At 42.5% G+C, this 26,963-nt stretch overlaps 1 protein-coding gene across 4 annotated transcripts in view; it reads right to left on the bottom strand.

The window, feature by feature from the left end:
- The window catches only part of LOC139758189 (cytoplasmic dynein 1 light intermediate chain 2-like), a 391,163-nt gene extending 387,265 nt beyond the window's left edge, over positions 1 to 3,898 (bottom strand). For 3 of the 4 annotated variants that reach the window (XR_011714787.1, XR_011714788.1, XM_071679406.1), the window contains exon 1: positions 3,698 to 3,898. Coding sequence is in view for 2 of the 4 variants with exons in the window: in XM_071679406.1 (XP_071535507.1) it covers positions 3,698 to 3,808 (111 nt within the window). In the remaining 2 variants the exon portion in view is untranslated. The remainder of the gene's footprint in view (positions 1 to 3,697) is intronic. The other variant, XM_071679405.1, reaches the window with a different exon arrangement.
- Positions 3,899 to 26,963: the final 23,065 nt, after the last annotated feature.

Raw genomic sequence — 26,963 nt, 5'->3', positions numbered from 1 at the left:
TTATTTCCAAACATCTCTCTTACCCTTACACTACTTACTCGATCAAACCACCTCACACCACATATTGTCCTCAAACATCTCATTTCCAGCACATCCACCCTCCTGCGCACAACTCTATCCATAGCCCACGCCTCGCAACCATACAACATTGTTGGAACCACTATTCCTTCAAACATACCCATTTTTGCTTTCCAAGATAATGTTCTCGACTTCCACACATTCTTCAAGGCTCCCAGTATTTTCGCCCCCTCCCCCACCCTATGATTCACTTCTGCTTCCATGGTTCCATCCGCTGCCAGATCCACTCCCAGATATCTAAAACACTTTACTTCCTCCAGTTTTTCTCCATTCAAACTTACCTCCCAACTGACTTGACCCTCAACCCTACTGTACCTAATAACCTTGCTCTTATTCACTTTTACTCTTAACTTTCTTCTTTCTCACACTTTACTAAACTCAGTCACCAGCTTCTGCAGTTTCTCACATGAATCAGCCACCAGCGCTGTATCATCAGCGAACAACAACTGACTCACTTCCCAAGCTCTTTCATCCACAACAGACTGCATACTTGCCCCTCTTTCCAAAACTCTTGCATTCACCTCCCTAACAACCCCATCCATAAACAAATTAAACAACCATGGAGACATCACACACCCCTGCCACAAACCTACATTCACTGAGAACCAAACACTTTCCTCGCTTCCTACACGTACACATGCCTTACATCCTCAATAAAAACTTATCACTGCTTCTAACAACTTGCCTCCCACACCATATATTCTTAGTACCTTCCACAGAGCATCTCTATCAACTCCATCATATGCCTTCTCCAGATCCATAAATGCTACATACAAATCCATATGCTTTTCTAAGTATTTCTCACATAAATTCTTCAAAGCAAACACCTGATCCACACATCCTCTACCACTTCTGAAACCACACTGCTCTTCCCCAATCTGATGCTTGATTCAAGATATTACAACCAAATGTTTCACAGCTGTCGAGTCTTCAACGACTGCCAATATTATGTGAGGAAAATAACTGCAAAAATCATCACACTCTAACAGCATGAAAGGTAAACATGATATGAAGAGAGAGATATTACCTGCAATTCTGCAGGCATTACTATAAATCTAGCTTTCAAGTCATCAGGCATTTTATTTTTTTTTTTTTTTTTTATACTTTGTCGCTGTCTCCCGCGTTTGCGAGGTAGCGCAAGGAAACAGACGAAAGAAATGGCCCAACCCACCCCCATACACATGTATATACATACGTCCACACACGCAAATATACATACCTACACAGCTTTCCATGGTTTACCCCAGACGCTTCACATGCCTTCATTCAATCCACTGACAGCACGTCAACCCCGGTATACCACATCGCTCCAATTCACTCTATTCCTTGCCCTCCTTTCACCCTCCTGCATGTTCAGGCCCCGATCACACAAAATCTTTTTCACTTCATCTTTCCACCTCCAATTTGGTCTCCCTCTTCTCCTTGCTCCCTCCACCTCCGACACATATATCCTCTTGGTCAATCTTTCCTCACTCATCCTCTCCATGTGCCCAAACCACTTCTAACCACCCTCTTCTGCTCTCTCAACCACGCTCTTTTTATTTCCACACATCTCTCTTACCCTTACGTTACTCACTCGATCAAACCACCTCACACCACACATTGTCCTCAAACATCTCATTTCCAGCACATCCATCCTCCTGCGCACAACTCTATCCATAGCCCACGCCTCGCAACCATACAACATTGTTGGAACCACTATTCCTTCAAACATACCCATTTTTGCTTTCCGAGATAATGTTCTCGACTTCCACACATTCTTCAAGGCCCCCAGAATTTTCGCCCCCTCCCCCACCCTATGATCCACTTCCGCTTCCATGGTTCCATCCGCTGCCAGATCCACTCCCAGATATCTAAAACACTTCACTTCCTCCAGTTTTTCTCCATTCAAACTCACCTCCCAATTGACTTGACCCTCAACCCTACTGTACCTAATAACCTTGCTCTTATTCACATTTACTCTTAACTTTCTTCTTCCACACACTTTACCAAACTCAGTCACCAGCTTCTGCAGTTTCTCACATGAATCAGCCACCAGCGCTGTATCATCAGCGAACAACAACTGACTCACTTCCCAAGCTCTCTCATCCCCAACAGACTTCATACTTGCCCCTCTTTCCAAAACTCTTGCATTTACCTCCCTAACAACCCCATCAATAAACAAATTAAACAAATATATATATATATATATATATATATATATATATCTTTTTTTTTTTTTTTATACCTCGTCGCTGTCTCCCGCGGTTGCGAGGTAGCGCAAGGAAACAGACGAAAGAAATGGCCCAACCCCCCCAATACACATGTATATACACACGTCCACACACGCAAATATACATACCTACACAGCTTTCCATGGTTTACCCCGGACGCTTCACATGCCTTGATTCAATCCACTGACAGCACGTCAACCCCTGTATACCACATCGCTCCAATTCACTCTATTCCTTGCCCTCCTTTCACCCTCCTGCATGTTCAGGCCCCGATCACACAAAATCCTTTTCACTCCATCTTTCCACCTCCAATTTGGTCTCCCTCTTCTCCTCGTTCCCTCCACCTCCGACACATATATCCTCTTGGTCAATCTTTCCTCACTCATTCTCTCCATGTGCCCAAACCATTTCAAAACACCCTCTTCTGCTCTCTCAACCACGCTCGTTTTATTTCCACACATCTCTCTTACCCTTACACTACTTACTCGATCAAACCACCTCACACCACATATTGTCCTCAAACATCTCATTTCCAGCACATCCACCCTCCTGCGCACAACTCTATCCATAGCCCACGCCTCGCAACCATACAACATTGTTGGAACCACTATTCCTTCAAACATACCCATTTTTGCTTTCCGAGATAATGTTCTCGACTTCCACACATTTTTCAAGGCTCCCAAAATTTTCGCCCCCTCCCCCACCCTATGATCCACTTCCGCTTCCATGGTTCCATCCGCTGACAGATCCACTCCCAGATATCTAAAACACTTCACTTCCTCCAGTTTTTCTCCATTCAAACTCACCTCCCAATTGACTTGACCCTCAACCCTACTGTACCTAATAACCTTGCTCTTATTCACATTTACTCTTAACTTTCTTCTTCCACACACTTTACCAAACTCTGTCACCAGCTTCTGCAGTTTCTCACATGAATCCGCCACCAGCGCTGTATCATCAGCGAACAACAACTGACTCACTTCCCAAGCTCTCTCATCCCCAACAGACTTCATACTTGCCCCTCTTTCCAAGACTCTTGCATTTACCTCCCTAACAACCCCATCCATAAACAAATTAAACAACCATGGAGACATCACACACCCCTGCCATTTGCGGCAGGCATTTTATACTAACATCAAAATTCATATCACACCCAAAGTTTGTGATAACCAAAAAATTTATAAAACATATGTTTCTATATAATCATTATTCTCTTTTCCCTTAAAATACTAAAACCCATTTCAACCTAAAAACTATAAAAATTTTCTTTCAAGACCAAATGCATCATTTCATTTTCTTTCCTGTCAAAAACCTTAAAAGATCTAACTACTTGCAAAACCTTAAGAAATTACATGACACTAGCCCTACAAGTGTAACCTTAGTAACATGACACTTGCCCTACACACCTTAGTAACTACAACTATGACATGGAGTCCAAGATTTCTGGTTAGAACATTCTCTGGGAGAGGCAAGACAGGCTCATCGTCATTCTCCAGGTTTCTTGATGATCGCTTCATCGGTGACCCAGCTTCTAGTTCATCTCCAGGCTCAACATAATCCTGCCATAACCGTGACACTGGTGCAGAGAAAAAAGTTTACGTTATTCGAATGGGTACAAAATTCTCACACAGCATTCTCACAAAAAACTTTATTAATAACCATGGAAAAATGTAATCATTAACCTATACAGCATTAATTTTATTAACCTTATGAGAATGAAATAAAAGAAACTGCTGAATGAGTGGGCACACTAACAGGAAAAGAGAAAATTTTCTCATTTGGTTTAAAATCTCAAGGTGCCAAAAACCAAAAATGGATACATACACAATAAAACAAGGAAAGGAAAGAGAATAATGGAAGGTGAATTACTGCAAGGACTGAGAGTAGGCTTAATCATGGTTATATTTTTGTTTTCATTGGCTACAGTCATTAACAAAGGTCCTTAATTAAGCTAAGTCTTAAATGAAACAAAAAAAGGGTTAAAAATATAAAGAATGAAAATACTCTAAGATTTCTGAAGGAAACAGAAAACCTGCTACTGAACGAGGCCAGGTAATATGCAAAGTTTCCACAGTATGTACAATGGTTTATCCCTTAAAACACCAGATGAATTCAATGTAGTATTTCAAATCAAGATCAAAAGAAAAAAGGTCTCCAAATCTTCTGTTTCCTATTAACAGAAACATGTAAAGATAAAGGATATGTACAGACTGGCGAACAAACAAAATTTATAAAGATGTGGCATAACAATGAAGTCAACATAGATTCCCCAGCAACTGCAATGTACAAGTGTTGGAGATAAGGTAAAAGAAGCATACTGGGTCAATCTTCATCATGCAGTTTAAAAAATGACACCACTATTCACGAAAGAAGTATGAGTAAATGTGTTTAGGATACGTGCAAACAAATGATCTATCAAAATCTAAATGGCCACGATGTAACAAAGACAATATGGCATAAATCTATTAGCAGAGGAAGTAGATTCAATATGAAAATTTACTTAATGAAACATAAATAATTATGGTTATGTTTTTACATGCATTTACTGAAATCTACACACTTACACATGTATTTATACTTTCTCTACTTGATAGCTGTCTCCTGCGTCAGCGAGCTAGCGCCAGTGGGAACCAAGCAAAAAGACACATCCACTCATGTATACACATATTCATATACACATATAATACCAACACTCAAGACAAGATTCGAACCCAGGACCTTTTGCATGGTAGTCGGGAACGCTAACCGCTTGACTATGCCTGCCCCTAATAGGGAAATGACTATTTGATTATAAGTAATCGAATACACTTCGTCTCACATCCATGAGCAATGGGGCCTACAATAGGTCAAATCCCATCAGGCTCACATTACCAGCAGCTAGCATTATCAGAACCTTCCTTTACAAACACTGAGGTATATGAGTATAGTGCATATGAATGCTTACTTTCAAAAAACACATAACACCTTCAACAGCCAGGACTTGAACCCAGGACCTTTTGCATGATAGTCAGGAACATTAACCAATTTGCTATGATTGCTCCTAATGGAGAAATGACTATTTGATTACAAGTAATCGAATACCCTTCATCTCACATCTATGTGTGATGGAATCTAGACCATTCAAATCCCATCAGGTTCACATTACCAGCAACTAGCATTCTAGAGAACCTTATCGTAAAAACGAAGAGGTATATGAATAGGCATGTGAACATGCACTTTCATAGAACACATTATGCCCTCCAACAGCCAGGCCTTGAACCCAGGAACTTTTGCATGGTAGTCAGGAATAGTCATTTACCTATTAGGGGCAATCATATCTGAGCGGTCAGCGTTCCTGACTACCACACAAAAGGTCCTGGATTACAGTCCTGACTGTTGAAGGGTATTATGTGCTCTATGAAGGTGTGCATTCAGATGCACTATATTTGTGTTCATATACCTATGCATTTGCACGGAAAGGTTCTGTGAAATGCTAACTAACCCTCTCACTTTGCACACCACCTCGACCAAAACACCCTATATCTGCCACTCTATCATCAAACACATTCAACAAACCTTCAAAATACTCACTTCATCTCCTTCTCACATCACTACTACTTGTTATCACCTCCCATTAGCCCCCTTCACTGAAGTTCCCATTTGTTCCCTTGTCTTACGCACTTTATTCACCTCCTTCCAAAACATCTTTTTCTTCTCCCTAAAATTTAATGATACTCTCTCACCCCAACTCTCATTTGCCCTCTTTTTCAACTCTTGCACCTTTCTTTTGACCTCCTGCCTCTTTCTTTTATACATCTCCCACTCATTTGCATTATTTCCCTTCAAAAATCGTCCAAATGCCTCTCTCTTCTCTTTCACTAATAATCTTACTTCTTCATCCCACCACTCACTACCCTTTCTAATCTGCTCACCTCCCATGCTTCTCATGCCACAAGCATCTTTTGCGCAAGCCATCACTGCTTCCCTAAATACATCCCATTCCTCCCCCACTCCCCTTACATCCTTTGTTCTCACCTTTTTCCATTCTGTACTCAGTATCTCCTGGTACTTCCTCACACAAATCTCCTTCCCAAGTTCACTTACTCTCACCACTCTTATCACCCCAACATTCTCTCTTCCTTTTCTGAAAACCTCTACAAACCTTCACCTTCGCCTCCACAAGATATTTCCATTTACAACACTGAACACCCCATGCACACCAATTATTCCCTCAACTGCCACATTACTCACCTTTACATTCAAATCACCCATCATTTTAACCCGGTCTCTTGCATCAAAAGTACTAACACACTCAGTCAGCTGCTCCCAAAACACTTGCCTCTCATGATCTTTCTTCTCATGCCCAGGTGCATATGCACCAATAATCACCCATCTCTCTCCATCAACTCTCAGTTTTACCCATATCAATCTAGAGTTTACTTTCTTACACTCTATCACATACTCCCACAACTCCTGTTTCAAACTTATACCTCTGTAATTTGAGCACTCACTTTTATCCCCTTTGCCTTTGTACAATGGCACTATGCACGCATTCTGCCAATCCTCAGGCACCTCACCATGAATCATACATACATTAAATAACCTTACCAACCAGTCAAAAATACAGTCACCCCCTTTTTTACTAAATTCCACTACAATACCATCCAAACCTGCTGCCTTGCGGCTTTCATCTTCCGCAAAGCTTTTACTACCTCTTCTCTGTTTACCAAATCATTTTCCCTAACCCTCTCACTTTGCACACCACCTCGACCAAAACACCCTATATCTGCCACTCTATCATCAAACACATTCAACAAACCTTCAAAATACTCACTCCATCTCCTTCTCACATCACCACTACTTGTTATCACCTCCCATTAGCCCCCTTCACTGAAGTTCCCATTTGTTCCCTTGTCTTACGCACTTTATTTACCTCCTTCCAGAACATCTTTTTATTCTCCCTAAAATTTAATGATACTCTCTCACACCAACTCTCATTTGCCCTTTTTTTCACCTCTTGCACCTTTCTCTTGACCTCCTGTCTCTTTCTTTTATACATCTCCCACTCAATTTCATTTTTTCCCTGCAAAAATCGTCCAAATGCCTCTCTCTTCTCTTTCACTAATACTCTTACTTCTTCATCCCACCACTCACTACCCTTTCTAATCTGCTCACCTCCATGCTTCTCATGCCACAAGCATCTTTTACGTAAGTCATCACCACTTCTCTAAATACATCCCATTCCTCCCCCACTCCCCTTACCTCCTTTGTTCTCACCTTTTTCCATTCTGTACTCAGTATCTCCTGGTACTTCCTCACACAGGTCTCCTTCCCAAGCTCACTTACTCTCACCACTCTTATCACCCCAACATTCTCTCTTCTTTTCTGAAAACCTCTACAACCTTCACCTTCGCCTCCACAAGATATTTCCATTTACAACACTGAACACCCATGCACACCAATTATTCCTCAACTGCCACATTACTCACCTTTACATTCAAATCACCCATCATTTTAACCCGGTCTCTTGCATCAAAAGTACTAACACACTCAGTCAGCTGCTCCCAAAACACTTGTCTCTCATGATCTTTCTTCTCATGCCCAGGTGCATATGCACCAATAATCACCCATCTCTCTCCATCCACTTTCAGTTTTACCCATATCAATCTAGAGTTTACTTTCTTACACTATCACATACTCCCACAACTCCTGTTTCAAACTTATACCTCTGTAATTTGAGCACTCACTCTTATCCCCTTTGCCTTTGTACAATGGCACTATGCACGCATTCTGCCAATCCTCAGGCACCTCACCATGAATCATACATACATTAAATAACCTTACCAACCAGTCAATAATACAGTCACCCCCTTTTTTACTAAATTCCACCCTATTCTGCTTGCCTCAACCACATCTTTCTATTTCCACACATCTTCTTACCTTTAAACATTACTTACTCGATAAAACCCACCTCACCCCACATATTGTCCTCAAAACATCTCATTTCCAGCACATCCCCCCTCCTGCGAAAACCCCCAAATCCATAGCCCACGCCTCGCAACCATCAACATTTTTGGGGCCCAACTAATCCTTAAAATTTTACCCTTTTTTGTTTTCCGAGATAATGTTCTAAATTTTCCCAAACATTCTTAAAGGCTCCCAGAATTTTCGCCCCCTCCCACACCCTATGATTCACTTCCGTTCCATGGTTCCTTTCCGCTCCCAGATCCACCCCCGATATCAAAAAACATTTTACTTCCTCCATTTTTTTCTCCATTCAAACTTACCCCCCAAATTTAAACTTGCCCCTAAACCCTACTGTACCTTATAACCTTGCTTTATTCACTTTTACTCTTAACTTTCTTTTTTTTCCCCACACTTTACCAAACTCAGCCCACCAGCTTTTTGCAGTTTTCACATGAATCAGCCACCAGGCTGTTCATCAGCGAAAACAACTGAAAAAACTTCCCAACCCCCTCTCATCCCCAACAGATTAATACTTCCCCCTTTTTCCAAAAACTCTTGCATTACCTCCCTAACAACCCCATCCATAAACAAATTAAAAACCCATGGAGACATCAACCCCCCTCCCGCAAACCTTTCATTAGAAAACCAAATCATTTCCTCTTTCCTCCCCCTCACATGCCTTCCCCCCCTCGAAAAAACCTTTTCACTACTTCTAAAAAAATTTGGGCCCCCTTTCCCTTTATTTTCTTAATTTTATACAAAAGCATTTTCTATCAACTCTATCATATGCCTTCCCAGACCCAAATAAATGTACATACAAATCCATTTGCTCTTCTAAGTTTTTCCCACATACATTCTTCAAAGAAAAACCCCTTATCCACACATCCTCTACCCCTTCTGAAACCACACTGCTTTTCCCCAAATCTGATGCCTGTACATCCCCTTCCCCCTCTAAATTTCAATACCCTCCCATATAATTTACCAGGAATATCAAAAAACTTATTATTATTTCTATTTTTATTATACTTTGTCGCTGTCCCCCGCTTTGGAGGAGCGCAAGGAAACAGACGAAAGAAAGGGCCCCAAACCCCCCCCCCCTAAAACATGTTTATACATACGTCCACACACGCAAATATCCCTACCTACACAGCTTTCCATGGTTTACCCCAGACGCTTCCCCTCCCTTGTTTCCCAATCCACTGCCCGCAGGGAAACCCCCGGGTATCCCAATTTCCAATTTTCACTTTTCCTTGCCCGCCTTTTACCCCCCTGCATGTTCCCGGCCCCAAACACCCAAAAAAACTTTTTCACTCCATCTTTCCAAACCCCCAATTTGGGCTCCCCCTTCTCCTCGTTCCCTCCCCCTCCGACACATATATCCCCTTGGTCAATTTTCTCCCCCACTCATTCTCTCCATGTGCCCAAACCACTTCAAAAAAAACCCCCTTCTGCTCTCTCAACCACGCTCTTTTTATTTCCACACATTTCTTACCCTTACGTTACTACTCGATCAAACCACCTCACACCACACATTGTCCCCAAACATCTCATTTCCGCACATCCATCCCCCTGGGGCACAAATCTATCCCTTGCCCACGCCTTTGAACCAACAACATTGTTGGAACCACTTTCCTTCAAAAATACCCATTTTTGCTTTCCGAGATAATGTTCCCCGACTTCCACACAATTTTTCAAGGGCCCCCGAATTTTCGCCCCCCCCCCCACCCTTGATCCACTTCCACTTTATGGTTTCCCTCCGCTGCCCGATCCCCTCCCAGGTATCTTTAAAAAACTTTACTTCCTCCCGTTTTTCTCCATTCAAAAATCACCTCCCCAAATTTACTTGACCCTCAACCCTACTGTACCTAATAACCTTGCTCTTTTTCCATTTACTCTTAACTTTCTTCTTTTACACACTTTACCAAACTCAGTCACCATTCTGCAGTTTCTCACATGAATCAGCCACCAGCGCTGTTCATCAGCGAACAAAAAACTGACTCACTTCCCAAGCTTCTCTCCCCAAAAAGACTTCATCCCTTTCCCCCCTTTTTCCCAAAACCTTGCTTTTTTCCCCCCTAAAACCCCCATCCATAAAAAAATTAAAAAAACCATGGAGACATCACACCCCCCCTGCCGCCAAACCCACATTCACGAGAAACCAAACACTTTCCTTCTTTCCCACAGTACACATTTCCTTACACCCCCGATAAAAACTTTTCACTGCTTCTAACAACTTTCCTCCCACAAACCAAATTTTTTCTTAATTTCCTTCCACAGGCATCTCTTTCAACTCTTTCATATGCCTTCTCCAGATCCATAAATGCTACATACAAATCCATTTGGGTTTTTAAGTATTTCTCACTACATTTTCAAAACCCAAACACCTGATCCACACATCCTTTCCCCTTCTGAAACCCCATGCTCTTCCCCAAAACTGTTTTCTCTGTTTCATGCCTTCACCCTCTCAATCAATACCCTCCCATATAATTTACCAGGTACTCAACAAACCCTTTTCCTCGTAAATTTTAGCACTCACTCTTATCCCCCTTTTCCCTTTCCCCGCCTTCCCCCTTTTTTTTCCCCCCCCTTTTTTTTTTTGGGGAAAATGCCCTCCCCCCCCAAAAATTTTTCCCCCTTTTTCCCCCCCCCCCTTTTTTTAAAACCCCCCCCCCCCCCTTGAAAAAACCCCCCCCCAAAAAAAAATTTTTTTAAAATTTTTCCCCCCCCAAACTCCCCTTTTTTTTTTCCCCCCTTTTTTTTTTAAAATAATTTCCCCCCCTTTTTTTTTTTCCCCAAAATTTACCCCCATCCCCCCAAATTTCTCCTTTTTAAAACCCCCCCCCCCCCCAAAAAAAAATTAAAACCCCCCCCCCTTTTTTCCCCCCCCCCCCCCTTTTTTTCCCCCTAAAAAAAAACCCCAAAAAAAAAATTTCCCTTTTTTTTAAAAAAAAATTTTTTTAAATTTTTTTAAAAAAAAACCCCCCCTTTTTTTTTTTTTTAAAAAAAAATTTTTTTTTTTTAAAATTTTCCCCCCCAAAAACCTTTTTTTTCCCCCCCCTTTCCCTTTTTTTTAAAATTTTTAAAACCCCCCCCAAAACCCCCCCCCTTTTTTTTTGGTTTTCCCAAAATTTTTTCCCCCCCCCCCCCCTTTAAAATTTAAAAATTTTCCCCCCCCCCCCTTTTTCTTTTTTAATTTTTCCCCCCTTTTTTAAATTTTTTCCCATTTTTTTAAACCCCAAAACCCCTTTTTCCCTTATTTTTTTTCCCCTTTTTTCCCGGGCCTTTTAAAAATTTTTAAAACCCCCCCTCCCGGCCCCCCAAAAAAAAAAAAAAAAACCCCCGGTAAAAATTTTTTTTTTAAAAAAAATTCCACTGCAATACCATCCAAACCTGCTCCCTTTTCCCCCTTTTTTCCCAGCTTTCATACCTCTTCTCTGGTTTTCCAAATCATTTTCCCTAACCCCCTCACTTTGCACACCACCTCGACCAAAAACCCCCCTATATCTGCCATCTATCTCAAACAAAATTCAACCAAAACCCCAAAATACTCACTCCATCCCTTCTCACATCACCACTACTTGTTATCACCTCCCCAAATTGCCCCCTTTTACTGGGAAATTCCCATTTGCTCCCCTTTTCTTACGCACTTTATTTACCTCCTTCCAGAACATCTTTTTATTCTCCCTAAAAATTTTAAAGAACTCTCTCACACCAACTCTCTTTGCCCTTTTTTTTTCACCTCTTGCACCTTTTTCTTTACCCCCTGTCTCTTTCTTTTTTAACATCTCCCACTCAAATTTTATTTTTTCCCTGCAAAAATCGTCCAAATGCCTTCTCTTTTTCTTTCACTAATACTTTACTTCTTCATCCCACCCCTCCTACCCTTTTTAATCAACCCACCTCCCACTCTTCTCATGCCACAAACATTTTTTTTGCGCAAACCATCACTGATTCCCTAAATTTAAACCCCTTCCTCCCCCCTCCCCTTTCTTCCCTTGTTCCAAACCTTTTTTCCCTTCTGTACTCAGTTCTCCTGGTACTTTCCCCACCCCAGGTCTCCTTCCCCAAACTCACTTACCCCTCACCACCCCCTTCACCCCAAACATTCCCTCTTCTTTTTGAAAAACCCCTACAAACTTCACCTTTGCCCCCACAAGATAAGAAAAGACATCCCCCCAGTTGCACCTCTCAGGGACATTAACATCCCAAAAATCTCTCTTTTCCCCCCTGTCAATTAAAGTAAAACCAATAACGCTCTCTTTGGGCCCCCCCCTTTCCCACTTTTCATAAGTATTTCTTATGTTTTCTCTAATTTAAACCCGGTATTCCCAAAACATCAGTCCTTTTTCAAACACATAAATTACAAGCTCTTCACCTTTTCCCTTTACAACATGAACACCCCATGTATACCAATTATTCCCTCAACTGGGCCCCATTACTCACCTTTGCATTCAAATCACCCATCACTATAACCCGGTCTCGCGCATCAAAAACCCCTAACACATCATTCAGCTGCTCCCAAAAAACTTGCCTCTCATGATCTTTCTTCTCATGCCCGGGTGCATATGCACCCAAAAATTACATAATTCATACTGTCTCCTTTATTTATTCCCCATCGCCCCCCCCACACGGGGAATAACAACCCCCCCCCCCCTTCATGTTGCGGGGAAACCTAAAAAAAACAACAAAGGCCCATTCTTCACACTCGCTCTAGCTGAGAAATAATCACCGAAACCAGCTCCTTTCCAATCCAGGCCCCAAAAATTTTTTTCCTGGTTTCCCCAGAGCTTCAATGTTCAATCCATTGACAGCACGTCGCCCCCGTAACCACATCTTCCAATTCACTCACCTTTGCAGCCTTTCCCCCCCCTCATGTTGGGCCCAAAAATCACTCAAAATTTTTTTTCACTCAATCTTCCCCTCCAATTTGGTCCCCCTTCTCCTCTTCCCTCCACCTCTGACAAAATTTTCCTCTTGGTAATCTTTCCTCATCTTCTCCCATGTGACCAAACCATTTCAAAACACCCTCTTCTGCTTCTAACCACCTTTTTTTTTCCCACATCCCCTTTTCCCTTAAAATTACTTACCATAAAACCCACCTCAACCAATATTGTCCTCAAACATCTCTTTTCCAGCAATCCCCCCCTCCTGCGCACAACCACCATAGCCCACGCCTCGCAACCATACAACATTTTGGAACCACAATCTTCAAACATACCCTTTTTGCTTTCCGAGATAAGTTCTCAATTTCCAAACATTCTTAAAGGGCCCCAGAATTTTCGCCCCCCCCACACCCTATGATTCACTTCCGCTTCCATGGTTCCATCCGCTGCCAGATCCACTCCCAGATATCTAAAACACTTTACTTCCTCCAGTTTTTCTCCATTCAAACTTACCTCCCAATTGACTTGACCCTCAACCCTACTGTACCTTATAACCTTGCTCTTATTCACATTTACTCTTAACTTTCTTCTTTCACACACTTTACCAAACTCAGTCACCAGCTTCTGCAGTTTCTCACATGAATCAGCCACCAGTGCTGTATCATCAGCGAACAACAACTGACTAACTTCACAAGCTCTCTCATCCCCAACAGACTTCATACTTGCCCCTCTTTCCAAAACTCTTGCATTCACCTCCCTAACAACCCCATCCATAAACAAATTAAACAACCATGGAGACATCACACACCCCTGCCGCAAACCTACATTCACTGAGAACCAATCACTTTCCTCTCTTCCTACACCTGCACATGCCTTACATCCTCGACAAAAACTTTTCACTACTTCTAACAACTTGCCTCCCATACCATATATTCTTAATATCTTATACAGAGCATCTCTATCAACTCTATCATATGCCTTCTCCAGATCCATAAATGCTACATACAAATCCATTTGCTCTTCTAAGTATTTCTCACATACATTCTTCAAAGCAAACACCTGATCCACACATCCTCTACCACTTCTGAAACCACACTGCTCTTCCCAAATCTGATGCTCTGTACATGCCTTCACCCTCTCAATCAATACCCTCCCATATAATTTACCAGGAATACTCAACAAACTTATCTATTATTTCTATTTTTATTATACTTTGTCGCTGTCTCCCGCGTTTGCGAGGTAGCGCAAGGAAACAGACGAAAGAAATGGCCCAACCCCCCCCCCATACACATGTATATACATACGTCCACACACGCAAATATACATACCTACACAGCTTTCCATGGTTTACCCCAGACGCTTCACATGCCTTGATTCAATCCACTGACAGCACGTCAACCCCGGTATACCACATCGCTCCAATTCACTCTATTCCTTGCCCTCCTTTCACCCTCCTGCATGTTCAGACCCCGATCACACAAAATCTTTTTCACTCCATCTTTCCACCTCCAATTTGGTCTCCCTCTTCTCCTCGTTCCCTCCACCTCCGACACATATATCCTCTTGGTCAATCTCTCCTCACTCATTCTCTCCATGTGCCCAAACCACTTCAAAACACCCTCTTCTGCTCTCTCAACCACGCTCTTTTTATTTCCACACATCTCTCTTACCCTTACGTTACTCACTCGATCAAACCACCTCACACCACACATTGTCCTCAAACATCTCATTTCCAGCACATCCATCCTCCTGCGCACAACTCTATCCATAGCCCACGCCTCGCAACCATACAACATTGTTGGAGCCACTATTCCTTCAAACATACCCATTTTTGCTTTCCGAGATAATGTTCTCGACTTCCACACATTCTTCAAGGCCCCCAGAATTTTCGCCCCCTCCCCCACCCTATGATCCACTTCCACTTCTATGGTTCCATCCGCTGCCAGATCCACTCCCAGATATCTAAAACACTTCACTTCCTCCAGTTTTTCTCCATTCAAACTCACCTCCCAATTGACTTGACCCTCAACCCTACTGTACCTAATAACCTTGCTCTTATTCACATTTACTCTTAACTTTCTTCTTCCACACACTTTACCAAACTCAGTCACCAGCTTCTGCAGTTTCTCACATGAATCAGCCACCAGCGCTGTATCATCAGCGAACAACAACTGACTCACTTCCCAAGCTCTCTCATCCCCAACAGACTTCATACTTGCCCCTCTTTCCAAAACTCTTGCATTTACCTCCCTAACAAACCCATCCATAAACAAATTAAACAACCATGGAGACATCACACACCCCTGCCGCAAACCTACATTCACTGAGAACCAATCACTTTCCTCTCTTCCTACACGTACACATGCCTTACACCCTCGATAAAAACTTTTCACTGCTTCTAACAACTTTCCTCCCACACCATATATTCTTAATACCTTCCACAGAGCATCTCTATCAACTCTATCATATGCCTTCTCCAGATCCATAAATGCTACATACAAATCCATTTGCTTTTCTAAGTATTTCTCACATACATTCTTCAAAGCAAACACCTGATCCACACATCCTCTACCACTTCTGAAACCACACTGCTCTTCCCCAATCTGATGCTCTGTACATGCCTTCACCCTCTCAATCAATACCCTCCCATATAATTTACCAGGAATACTCAACAAACTTATACCTCTGTAATTTGAGCACTCACTCTTATCCCCTTTGCCTTTGTACAATGGCACTATGCACGCATTCTGCCAATCCTCAGGCACCTCACCATGAGTCATACATACATTAAATAACCTTACCAACCAGTCAATAATACAGTCACCCCCTTTTTTAATAAATTCCACTGCAATACCATCCAAACCTGCTGCCTTGCCGGCTTTCATCTTCCGCAAAGCTTTCACTACCTCTTCTCTGTTTACCAAATCATTTTCCCTAACCCTCTCACTTTGCACACCACCTCGACCAAAACACCCTATATCTGCCACTCTATCATCAAACACATTCAACAAACCTTCAAAATACTCACTCCATCTCCTTCTCACATCACCACTACTTGTTATCACCTCCCCATTTGCGCCCTTCACTGAAGTTCCCATTTGCTCCCTTGTCTTACGCACTTTATTTACCTCCTTCCAGAACATCTTTTTATTCTCCCTAAAATTTAATGATACTCTCTCACACCAACTCTCATTTGCCCTTTTTTTCACCTCTTGCACCTTTCTCTTGACCTCCTGTCTCTTTCTTTTATACATCTCCCACTCAATTTCATTTTTTCCCTGCAAAAATCGTCCAAATGCCTCTCTCTTCTCTTTCACTAATACTCTTACTTCTTCATCCCACCACTCACTACCCTTTCTAATCAACCCACCTCCCACTCTTCTCATGCCACAAGCATCTTTTGCGCAATCCATCACTGATTCCCTAAATACATCCCATTCCTCCCCCACTCCCCTTACTTCCATTGTTCTCACCTTTTTCCATTCTGTACTCAGTCTCTCCTGGTACTTCCTCACACAGGTCTCCTTCCCAAGCTCACTTACTCTCACCACCCTCTTCACCCCAACATTCACTCTTCTTTTCTGAAAACCCATACAAATCTTCACCTTAGCCTCCACAAGATAATGATCAGACATCCCTCCAGTTGCACCTCTCAGCACATTAACATCCAAAAGTCTCTCTTTCACACGCCTGTCAATTAACACGTAATCCAATAACGCTCTCTGGCCATCTCTCCTACTTACATAAGTATACTTATGTATATCTCGCTTTTTAAACCAGGTATTCCCAATCATCAGTCCTTTTTCAGCACATAAATCTACAAGCTCTTCACCATTTCCATTTACAACACTGAACACCCCATGTATACCAATTATTCCCTCAACTGCCACATTACTCACCTTTGCATTCAAATCACCCATCACTATAACCCGGTCTCGCGCATCAAAACCACTAACACACTCATTCAGCTGCTCCCAAAACACTTGCCTCTCATGATCTTTCTTCTCATGCCCGGGTGCATATGCACCAATAATCACCCACCTCTCTCCATCAACTTTCAGTTTTACCCATATTAATCGAGAATTTACTTTCTTACATTCTATCACATACTCCCACAACTCCTGTTTCAAACTTATACCTCTGTAATTTGAGCACTCACTCTTATCCCCTTTGCCTTTGTACAATGGCACTATGCAAGCATTCCGCCAATCCTCAGGCACCTCACCATGAATCATACATACATTAAAAAACCTTACTAACCAGTCAACAATACAGTCACCCCCTTTTTTACTAAATTCCACTACAATACCATCCAAACCTGCTGCCTTGCCGGCTTTCATCTTCCGCAAAGCTTTTACTACCTCTTCTCTGTTTACCAAATCATTTTCCCTAACCCTCTCACTTTGCACACCACCTCGACCAAAACAGCCTATATCTGCCACTCTATCATCAAACACATTCAACAAACCTTCAAATTACTCACTCCATCTCCTTCTCACATCACCACTAAGATTTGTAAAATGATAAGTTTGTGAATGCTCGCTGTATCTTTTGGACAATCACATGTTTACCAAATGGCGTCCTAGCTTCGTCTCTTCGATCTATATCAACTGACTGTTATATTTCTCTCTTGTGTCTCCCCTGATGATGTGATTATTACACGAAAGTGCACTTGGGAACCTTTTGCCTTTCATTTTTACCATGGACTCATAGGAATATATACACATGTACATAATTCATACTGTCTGCCATTATTCATTCCCATCGCCACCCTGCCACACATGAAATAACAACCCCCTCTCCCCGCCTGTGCGCGAGGTAGCGATTGGAAAAGACAACAAAGGCCACACTCATTCACACTCAGTCTCTAGCTGTCATGTATAATGCACCGAAACCATGGCTCCCTTTCCACATCCAGGCCCCAAACAACTTTCCATGATTCCCCCCAGATGCTTCACACACCCTGGTTCAATCCACTGACAGCACGTCGACCCCAGTATACCACATCATTCCAATTCACTCTATTCCTTGCACGCCTTTCATCCTCCTGCATGTTCAGGCCCCAATCACTCAAAATCTTTTTCACTCCATCTTTCCACCTCCAATTTGGTCTCCCACTTCTTGTTCCCTCCACCTCTGACACATATATCCTCTTGGTCAATCTTTCCTCACTCATTCTCCATGTGACCAAACCATTTCAAAACACCCTCTTCTGCTCTCTCAACCACACTTTTTATTACCACACATCTCTCTTACATTATTATTACTTACTCAATCAAACAACCTCACACCACATATTGTCCTTAAACATCTCATTTCCAGCACATCCATCCTCCTCCGCACAACTCTATCTATAGCCCACGCCTCGCAACCATATAACATTGTTGGAACCACTATTCCTTCAAACACACCCATTTTTGCTTTCCAAGATAACGTTCTCAACTTCCACACATTTTTCAACGCTCCCAGAACTTTCGCCCCCTCCCCCACCATATGATTCACTTCCACTTCCATGGTTCCATCCGCTGCCAAATCCACTCCCAGATATCTACAACACTTTACTTCCTCCAGTTTTCCTCCATTCAATCTTACCTCCCAATTGACTTGACCCTCAACCCTACTGTACCTAATAACCTTGCTCTTATTCACATTTACTCTCAAGTTTCTTCTTTCACACACTTTACCAAACTCAGTCACCAGCTTCTGCAGTTTCTCACACGAATCAACCACCAGCGCTGTATCATCAACGAACAATTGACTCACTTCCCAAGCTCTCTCATCCACAACAGACTGCATACTTGCCCCTCCATCCAAAACTCCTGCATTCACCTCCCTAACAGCCCCATCCATAAACAAATGAAACAACCATGGATACATCAAGCACCTCTAACCAATCACTTTCCTCTCTTCCTACTCGTACACATGCCTCACATCCTCGATAAAAACTTTTCACTGCTTATAGCAACTTGCCTCCCACACCATATACTCTTAATACCTTCCACGGAGCATCTCTATCAATTCTCGTATGCCTTCTCCAGATCCAGAAATGCTACACAAAAACCCATGTTTTTTTTCCACCTGTTTTTTTAAGTATTTCTCACATACATTCTTCAAAGCAAACACCTGATCCACACATCCTCAACCACTTCTGAAACCATACTGCTTTTCCCCAATCTGATGCTCTGTACATGCCTTCACCCTCTCAATCAATATCCTCCTTTACTCAAACAAACTTATACCTCTGTAATTTGAAGACTCACCTTTATCCCCTCTACCTTTGTACAATGGCAATATGCATGCATTCCGCCAATCCTCAGGTACTTCACCATGAGCCATACATACAATGAATATCCCCACCAACAAGTCAACAACACAGTCACCCCCCTTTTTTAATATATTTTATGTGCTGAAAAAGGAATGGTGATTGGGAGTACCTGGTTTAAAAAGAAAGATATACATAAGTATACATATGTAAGTAGGAGAGATGGCCAGAGTGCATTACTGGATTATGTGTTAATTGAAAGGTTTGTAAAAGAGAGACTTTTGGATGTTAATGTGCTGAAAGGGGTAGCTGGAGGAATGTCTGATCACTATCTTCAGGAGGTGAAGGTGAAGGTCAGTAGAGGTTTTCAGAGAAGAAGAGAGAATGTTGGGGAGAGGAGAGTGCTGAGAATAAATGGGCTTGGAAAGGAGATTTGTGAGAGGAAGTAACAGGGGAGATTGAGAGCAGAATGGCAAAAGGTGAGAGAAAATGACATTAGGCTGTAGCAGGGGAGGAATGTGATGTATCTAGGGAAGCAGTGACAGCTTGCGCAAAAGATGTACATGGCATGAGAAAGGTGGGAGTGGTGCAGATTAGGAAGGGTAGTGAGTGGTGGGATGAAGAAGTAAGGTTATTAGTGAAAGAGAAGAGAGAGACGTTTGGACGATCTTTGCAGGAAAGTAGCGCAAACGACTGGGATATGTATACAAGAAAGCTGGAGGGGGGTCAAGAGAAAGGTGCAAGAGGTGAAAAAGAGGGCAAATGAGAGTTGGGATGAGAGAGTATCATTGAATTTTAGGTAGAATAAAAAGACGTTTTGGAAGGAGGTAAACAAAAATCCTAAGGCAAGAGAACAAATGGGAGCATCGGTGAAGGGGGCAAATGGGGGGTAATAACAAGCAGTGATGAAGTGAGAAGGAGATGGACTGAGTATTTTGAGGGTTTGTTGAATGTGTTTGATGATAGAGTGGCAGATATAGGGTCTTTTGATCGGGTGGTGTGCAAAGTGAGAGGGTCAGGGAGAATGGTTTGTTGATCAGAGAAGAGATAGTGAAAGCTTTGCGGAAGATGAAAGCCAGCAAGGCAGTGGGTTTGGAAGGTCTTGCAGAGGAATCTATAAAAAGAAAAGGGGGTATGACTGTGTTGTTGATTGGTTGGTAAGGATGTTCAATGTATGTATGGATCATGGTTAAGTGCCAGCGGATTGGCGGAATGCATGCATAGTTCCACTGTATAAAGGCTAGGGGATGAATGTGAGTGTTCAAATTACAGAGGTATAAGATTGCTGAGTATTCCAGGGAAATTATGTGGAAGGGTATTGACTGAGAGGGTAAAGGGGTATTGACTGAGAGGGTAAAGGGGTATTGACTGAGAGGGTAAAGGCATATACAGAGCATCAGATTGGGGAAAAGCAGTGTGGTTTCAGAAGTGGTAGAGGATGTGTGAATCAAGAGTTTACTTTGAAGAATATGTGTGAGAAATACTTAGAAAAACAGATGGATTTGTATGTAGCATTTATGGATCTGGAGAAGGCATATGATAAGGTGGATAGATATACTTTATGCAAGGTTTTAAGAGTATATGGTGTGGAAGGTAAGTTGTTAGAAGCAGCGAAAAGTTTTTAACAAGGATATAAGGCATGTGTATGAGTAGGAGGAGAGGAAAGTGATTGGTTCCCAGTGAATGTTGGTTTGCAGCATGGGTGCGTGATGTCTCCATGGTTGTTTAATGTGTTTATGGATGGGGTGGTTAGGGAGGTGAATGCATGAGTCTAGGAGAGAGGGGCAAGTATGCAGTCTGTGGGAAGTGAGTCAGTTGTTGTTTGCTGATTATGCTGAGGTGGTGGCTGATTCGGGTGAGAAACTACAGAAGCTTTTGATTGAGTTTGGTAAAGTGTGTGAAACAAGAAAATTGAGAGTAAACATGAATAAGAGCAAGGTTATTAGGTTCAGTAGGGTAAAGGGACATGTTAATTGGGAGGTAAATTTGAATGGAGAAAAACTGGAGGAAGTGAAGTGTTTAAGATATCTGGGAGTGGACTTACCAGCCGATGGAACCATGGAAGCGGAAGCGAGTCACAGGATGGGGGAGGAGGTGAAGGTTCTGGGTGCAATGAAGAATGTGCAGAAGGAGAGAACATTATCTCAGAGCAAAAATGGGTATGTTTGAAGGAATTGTAATTCCAACAATGTTATAGGGTTGTGAGGCATGGGCTATAGATATCGTTTTACGGAGGAGGATGGATGTGTTAGTTATGAAACATTTGAGGAAAATATGTGATGTGATGTGGTTTGATCGAGTAAGTAATGAAAGGGTAAGAGAGATGTGTGGTAATAAAAAGAGTGTGGTTGAGAGAGCAGAGGAGGGTGTGTTGAAATGTCAAAGGTGGAGAGAACGAGGAGAAGCAGGAGACCAAACTGGAGGTGGAAGGAAGGAATCAAAAAGATTTTGAACGATCGGGGCCTGAACATACGGGATGGTAAAAGGCATGCAAGGAATAGAGTGAATTGGAATGATGTGGTATACCAGGGCGACGAACTGTCAACGGAATGAACCAGGGCATGTGAAGTGTCTGGGGTAAACCATAGAAAGGTCTGGATGTGCATAGGGAGCTGTTGTTTTGGTGCATTACACGACAGCTAGAGACTGAGTGAGAACGAATGTGCCCTTTTTTGTCTTGTCCTGGTGCTACCTCGCTGAAGGGGGTTGGATGCTATATGCCTGTGTGATGGGGCAGTGACAAAAATGGATGAAGGCAAGCAAGTATGAATATGTATGTGTATATATGTATATGTCTGCTGCCTTTATTCATTCCCGTCGCCACCCCACCACACACAAATTAGCATTCCCCTACCCCCGCGAAGTAGCGGTAGGAAAGGACAAAAGGCCACATTCGTTCACAGTTTCTAGCTGTCATGTGTAATGCACCAAAAACAGAACTCCTTTTCCACATCCAGGCACAACAAAATTTTCCATGTTTTACCCCAGACGCTTCACATGCCCTGGTTAAATCCATTGACAGCACACTGACCCCGGTACACCACATTGTTCCAATTCACTCTATTCCTTGTGGGCTTTCACCCTCCTGTATGTTCAGGCCCCGATTGCTCAACATCTTTTTCACTCCATCCTTCCACCTCCAATTTGGTCTACCACTTCTCGTTCCCTCCACTTCTGACATATATATCCTCTTCGTCAATCTTTCCTCACTCATTCTCTACATGTGACAAAACCATTTCAAAACACCCTCTTCTGCTCTCTCAACTACACTCTTTTTATTACCACACATCTCTCTCACCCTTTCATTACTTACTCGGTCAAACCACCTCACACCACATATTGTCCTCAAACATCTTATTTCCAACACATCCACCCTCCTCCACACAACCTTATCTACAGCTTATCCCTCAGAACCATATAACATTGTTGGAACCACTATTCCTTCAAACATACCCATTTTTGCTCTTCGAGATAATGTTCTCGCCTTCCACACATTCTTCAACTCTCCAAGAACCTTTCCCCACTCCCCAACCCTGTGACTCACTTCCATTTCCATGGTTCCATCTGTAGCTAAATCCACTCCCAGATATCTAAAACACTTCACTTCCTAAAGTTTTTCTCCATTCAAACTCACCTCCCAACTGACTTGTCCCTTATCCCTACTGAACCTAATAACCTTGCTCTTATTCACATTAACTCCCAGCTTTCTTCTTTCACACACTTTACCAAACTCAGTCACTAGCTTCAGCAGTTTCTCACCCGAATCAGCCACCAGTGCTGTATCATTAGCGAACAACTGACACACTTCCCAAGCCCTCTCATCTATAACAGACTGCATACTTGCTCCTCTCTCCAAAACTTTTGCATTCACTTCCCTAACAACCCCATCCATAAAGAAATTAAACAACCATGGAGACATCATGCATCCTTGCCGCACACCGACATTCACTAGGAACCACTCACTTTCCTTTCTTCCTACTCGTACATATGCCTTACATCCTCGATAAAAACTTTTCAGTGCTTCTAGCAACTTACCTCGACACCATATACTCTTAATACCTTCCACAGAGCATCTCTATCAACTCTTATCATATACCTTACCCAGATCCATAAATGCTACATACAAATCCATTTGTTTTTCTAAGCATTTCTCACATACATTCTTCAAAGCAAACACCTGATCCACACATCCTCTACCACTTCTGAAACCAAACTGCTCTTCCCAATCTGATGCTCTGTACATGCCTTCACCCTCTCAATCAATACCCTCCCATGTAATTTCCCAGGAATACTCAATAATCTTATACCTCTGTAATTTGAACACTCACCTTTATCCCCTTTGCCTTTGTACAATGGCACTATGCATGCATTCTGCCAATCCTCAGGCACTTCACCATGAGCCATACATACAATGAATATCCTCAACAACCAGTCAACAACACAGTCACTCCCTTTTTTTAATAAATTCCACTGCAATACCATCCAAACCTGCTGCCTTGCCAGCTTTCATCTTCCGCAAAACTTTCACTACCTCTTCTCTGTTTACCAAACCATTCTCCCTGACCCTCTCACTTCGCGCACCACCTCGACCAAAACACCCTATATCTGCCACTCTATCATCAAACATATTCATCAGACCTTCAAAATACTCACTCCTCCCTCTCACTTCACCACTACTTGTTATTACCTCCCCATTTGCCCCCTTCACCGATGTTCTCATTGTTCTCTTGTCTTATGCACTTTATTTACCTCCTTCCAAAACATATTTTTATTCTCCCCAAAATGCAATGATACTCTCTCACCCCAACTCTCATTTCCCCCTTTTTCACCTCTTGCACCTTTCTCTTGACCTCTTATACATCTATACCTCTTATACATCTCCCAGTCATTTACACTATTTCCCTGCAAAAATTGTCCAAATGCCTCTCTCTCCTCTTTCACTAATAATCTTACTTCTTCATCCCACCACTCATTACACTTTCTTATCTGCCCACCTCCTACCTTTCTCATGCTACAAGCATCTTTTGCACAAGCCATCATTGCTTCCCTCAATACATCCCATTCCTCCCCCACTCCCCTTATATCATTTGCTCTCACCTTTATCCACTATGTGCTCAATCTCTCCTAGTACTTCCTCACACAAGTCTCCTTTCCAAGCACACTTACTTTCACCACTCTCTTTACCCCAACATTCACTCTTCTTTTCTGAAAAACCTCTACATATCTTCACCTTCGCCTCCACAAGATAATGATCAGACATCTCACCAGTTGCACCTCTCAGCACATTAACATCCAAAAGTCTCTTTCGCACGCCTGTCAATTAACACGTAATCGAATAACGCTCTCTGGCCATCTCTCCTACTTACATATGTATACTTATGTACATCTCTCTTTTTAAACCAGGTATTCCCAATCACCAGTCCTTTTTCAGCACATAAATCTACAAGCTCTTCACCATTTCCCTCTACAACACAGAACACCCCATGTACACCAATTATACCCTCAACTGCCACATTACTCACCTTTGCATTCAAATCACCCATCACTATAACCTGGTCTCGGGCATCAAAGCTTCTAACACACTCACTCAGCTGCTCCCAAATCACTTGCCTCTCATGATCTTCCATCTCATGACCTTGTGCATAGGCACCAATAATCACCCATCTCTCTCCATCAACTTTCAGTTTTACCCATATTAATCTAGAGTTTACTTTCTTACACTCTATCACATACTCCCACAACTCCTGTTTCAGAAGTAGTTCTACTCATACCCTTGCTCTTGTCCTCTCACCAACCCCTGACTTTACTCCCAAGACATTCCCAAACCACTCTTCTCCTTTACTCTGGAGCTTCATTGCACTCAGAGCCAAACCATCCAGGTTTCTTTCGTCAATCATACTACTTATCTCTCCTTTCTTCTCATCTTGGTTACATCGACACACATTTAGACACCCCAATCTGAGCCTTCGAAGAGGATGAGCACTCCCCGCATGACTCCTTCTGTTTCCCCTTGTAGAAAGTTAACATACAAGGAGAGGAATGTTTCTAGCCCCCTGCTCCTGTCCCCTTTAGTCGCCTTCTACGACACGCTGGGAATGGATAGGAAGTATTCATTTTCCCCTATCCCCAGGGATATGAATGTGAACGATTGTGGCCTTGTGTTGTTTCCTAGCACTACCTCACAGAGGGAGGGAGGATGCTATTTCATATGTGGTGGGGTGGCAACGGGAATGAATAAAGGCAGCAAATATGAATTATGTACATGTGTAAATATGCATAGGTCTGTGTATGTATACATATATATACATACATATATATATACATATATATGAATATTGGGGAGAAAGAATACTTCCCTCGTATTCCGTGCGTGTCGTAGAAGGCGACTAAAATGGGAGGGAGCGGGGAGCTAGAAATCCTCCCCTCTCATTTTTTTTTTTAATTTTCCAAAAGAAGGAACAGAGAAGGGGGTCAGGTGAGGATATTCCCTCAAAGGCCCAGTCCTCTGTTCTTAACGCTACCTCGCTATCGCGGGAAATGGCGAATAGTATGGGAAAAAAAAAAATGAACACATATATTTTTTTTTTTTGCCCGTCTCCCGCGTTTGCGAGGTAGCGCAAGGAAACAGACGAAAAAAATGGCCCAACACACCCCCATACACATGTATATGCATACGTCCACACACGCAAATATACATACCTACACAGCTTTCCATAGTTTACCCCAGACGCTTCACTTGCCCTAATTCAACCCACTTACAGCACGTCAACCCCGATATACCACATCGATCCAATTCACTCTATTCCTTGCCCTCCTTTCACCCTCCTGCATGTTCAGGCCCCGATCACACAAAATCTTTTTCACTCCAGCTTTCCACCTAAAATTTGGTCTCCCACTTCTCCTCGTTCCCTCCACCTCCGACACATATATCCTCTTGGTCAATCTTTCCTCACTCATTCTCTCCATGTGCCCAAACCATTTCAAAACACCCTCTTCTGCTCTCTCAACCACACTTTTTATTTCCATACATCTCTCTTACCCTTACGTTACTTACTCGATCAAACCACCTCACACCACACATTGTCCTCAAACATCTCATTTCCAGCACATCCATCCTCCTGCGCACAACTCTATCCATAGCCCACGCCTCGCAACCATACAACATTGTTGGAACCACTATTCCTTCAAACATACCCATTTTTGCTTTCCGAGATAATGTTCTCGACTTCCACACATTCTTCAAGGCTCCCAGAATTTTCGCCCCCTCCCCCACCCTATGATACACTTCTGCTTCCATGGTTCCATCTGTAGCTAAATCCACTCCCAGATATCTAAAACACTTTACTTCCTCCAGTTTTTCTCCATTCAAACTTACCTCCCAATTGACTTGACCCTCAACCCTACTGTACCTAATAACCTTGCTCTTATTCACATTTACTCTTAACTTTCTTCTTTCACACAATTTACCAAACTAAGTCACCAGCTTCTGCAGTTTCTCACATGAATCAGCCACGGCGCTGTATCATCAGCGAACAACAACTGACACACTTCCCAAGCTCTCTCATCCCAAAGACTAAATCA

This window comes from Panulirus ornatus, chromosome 29 (assembly GCF_036320965.1).
Source record: "Panulirus ornatus isolate Po-2019 chromosome 29, ASM3632096v1, whole genome shotgun sequence".
Lineage (NCBI taxonomy): Eukaryota > Metazoa > Arthropoda > Malacostraca > Decapoda > Palinuridae > Panulirus > Panulirus ornatus.
Note: the sequence above shows the minus strand (reverse complement) of the source record. Positions and strands in the feature narration are given on the sequence as shown.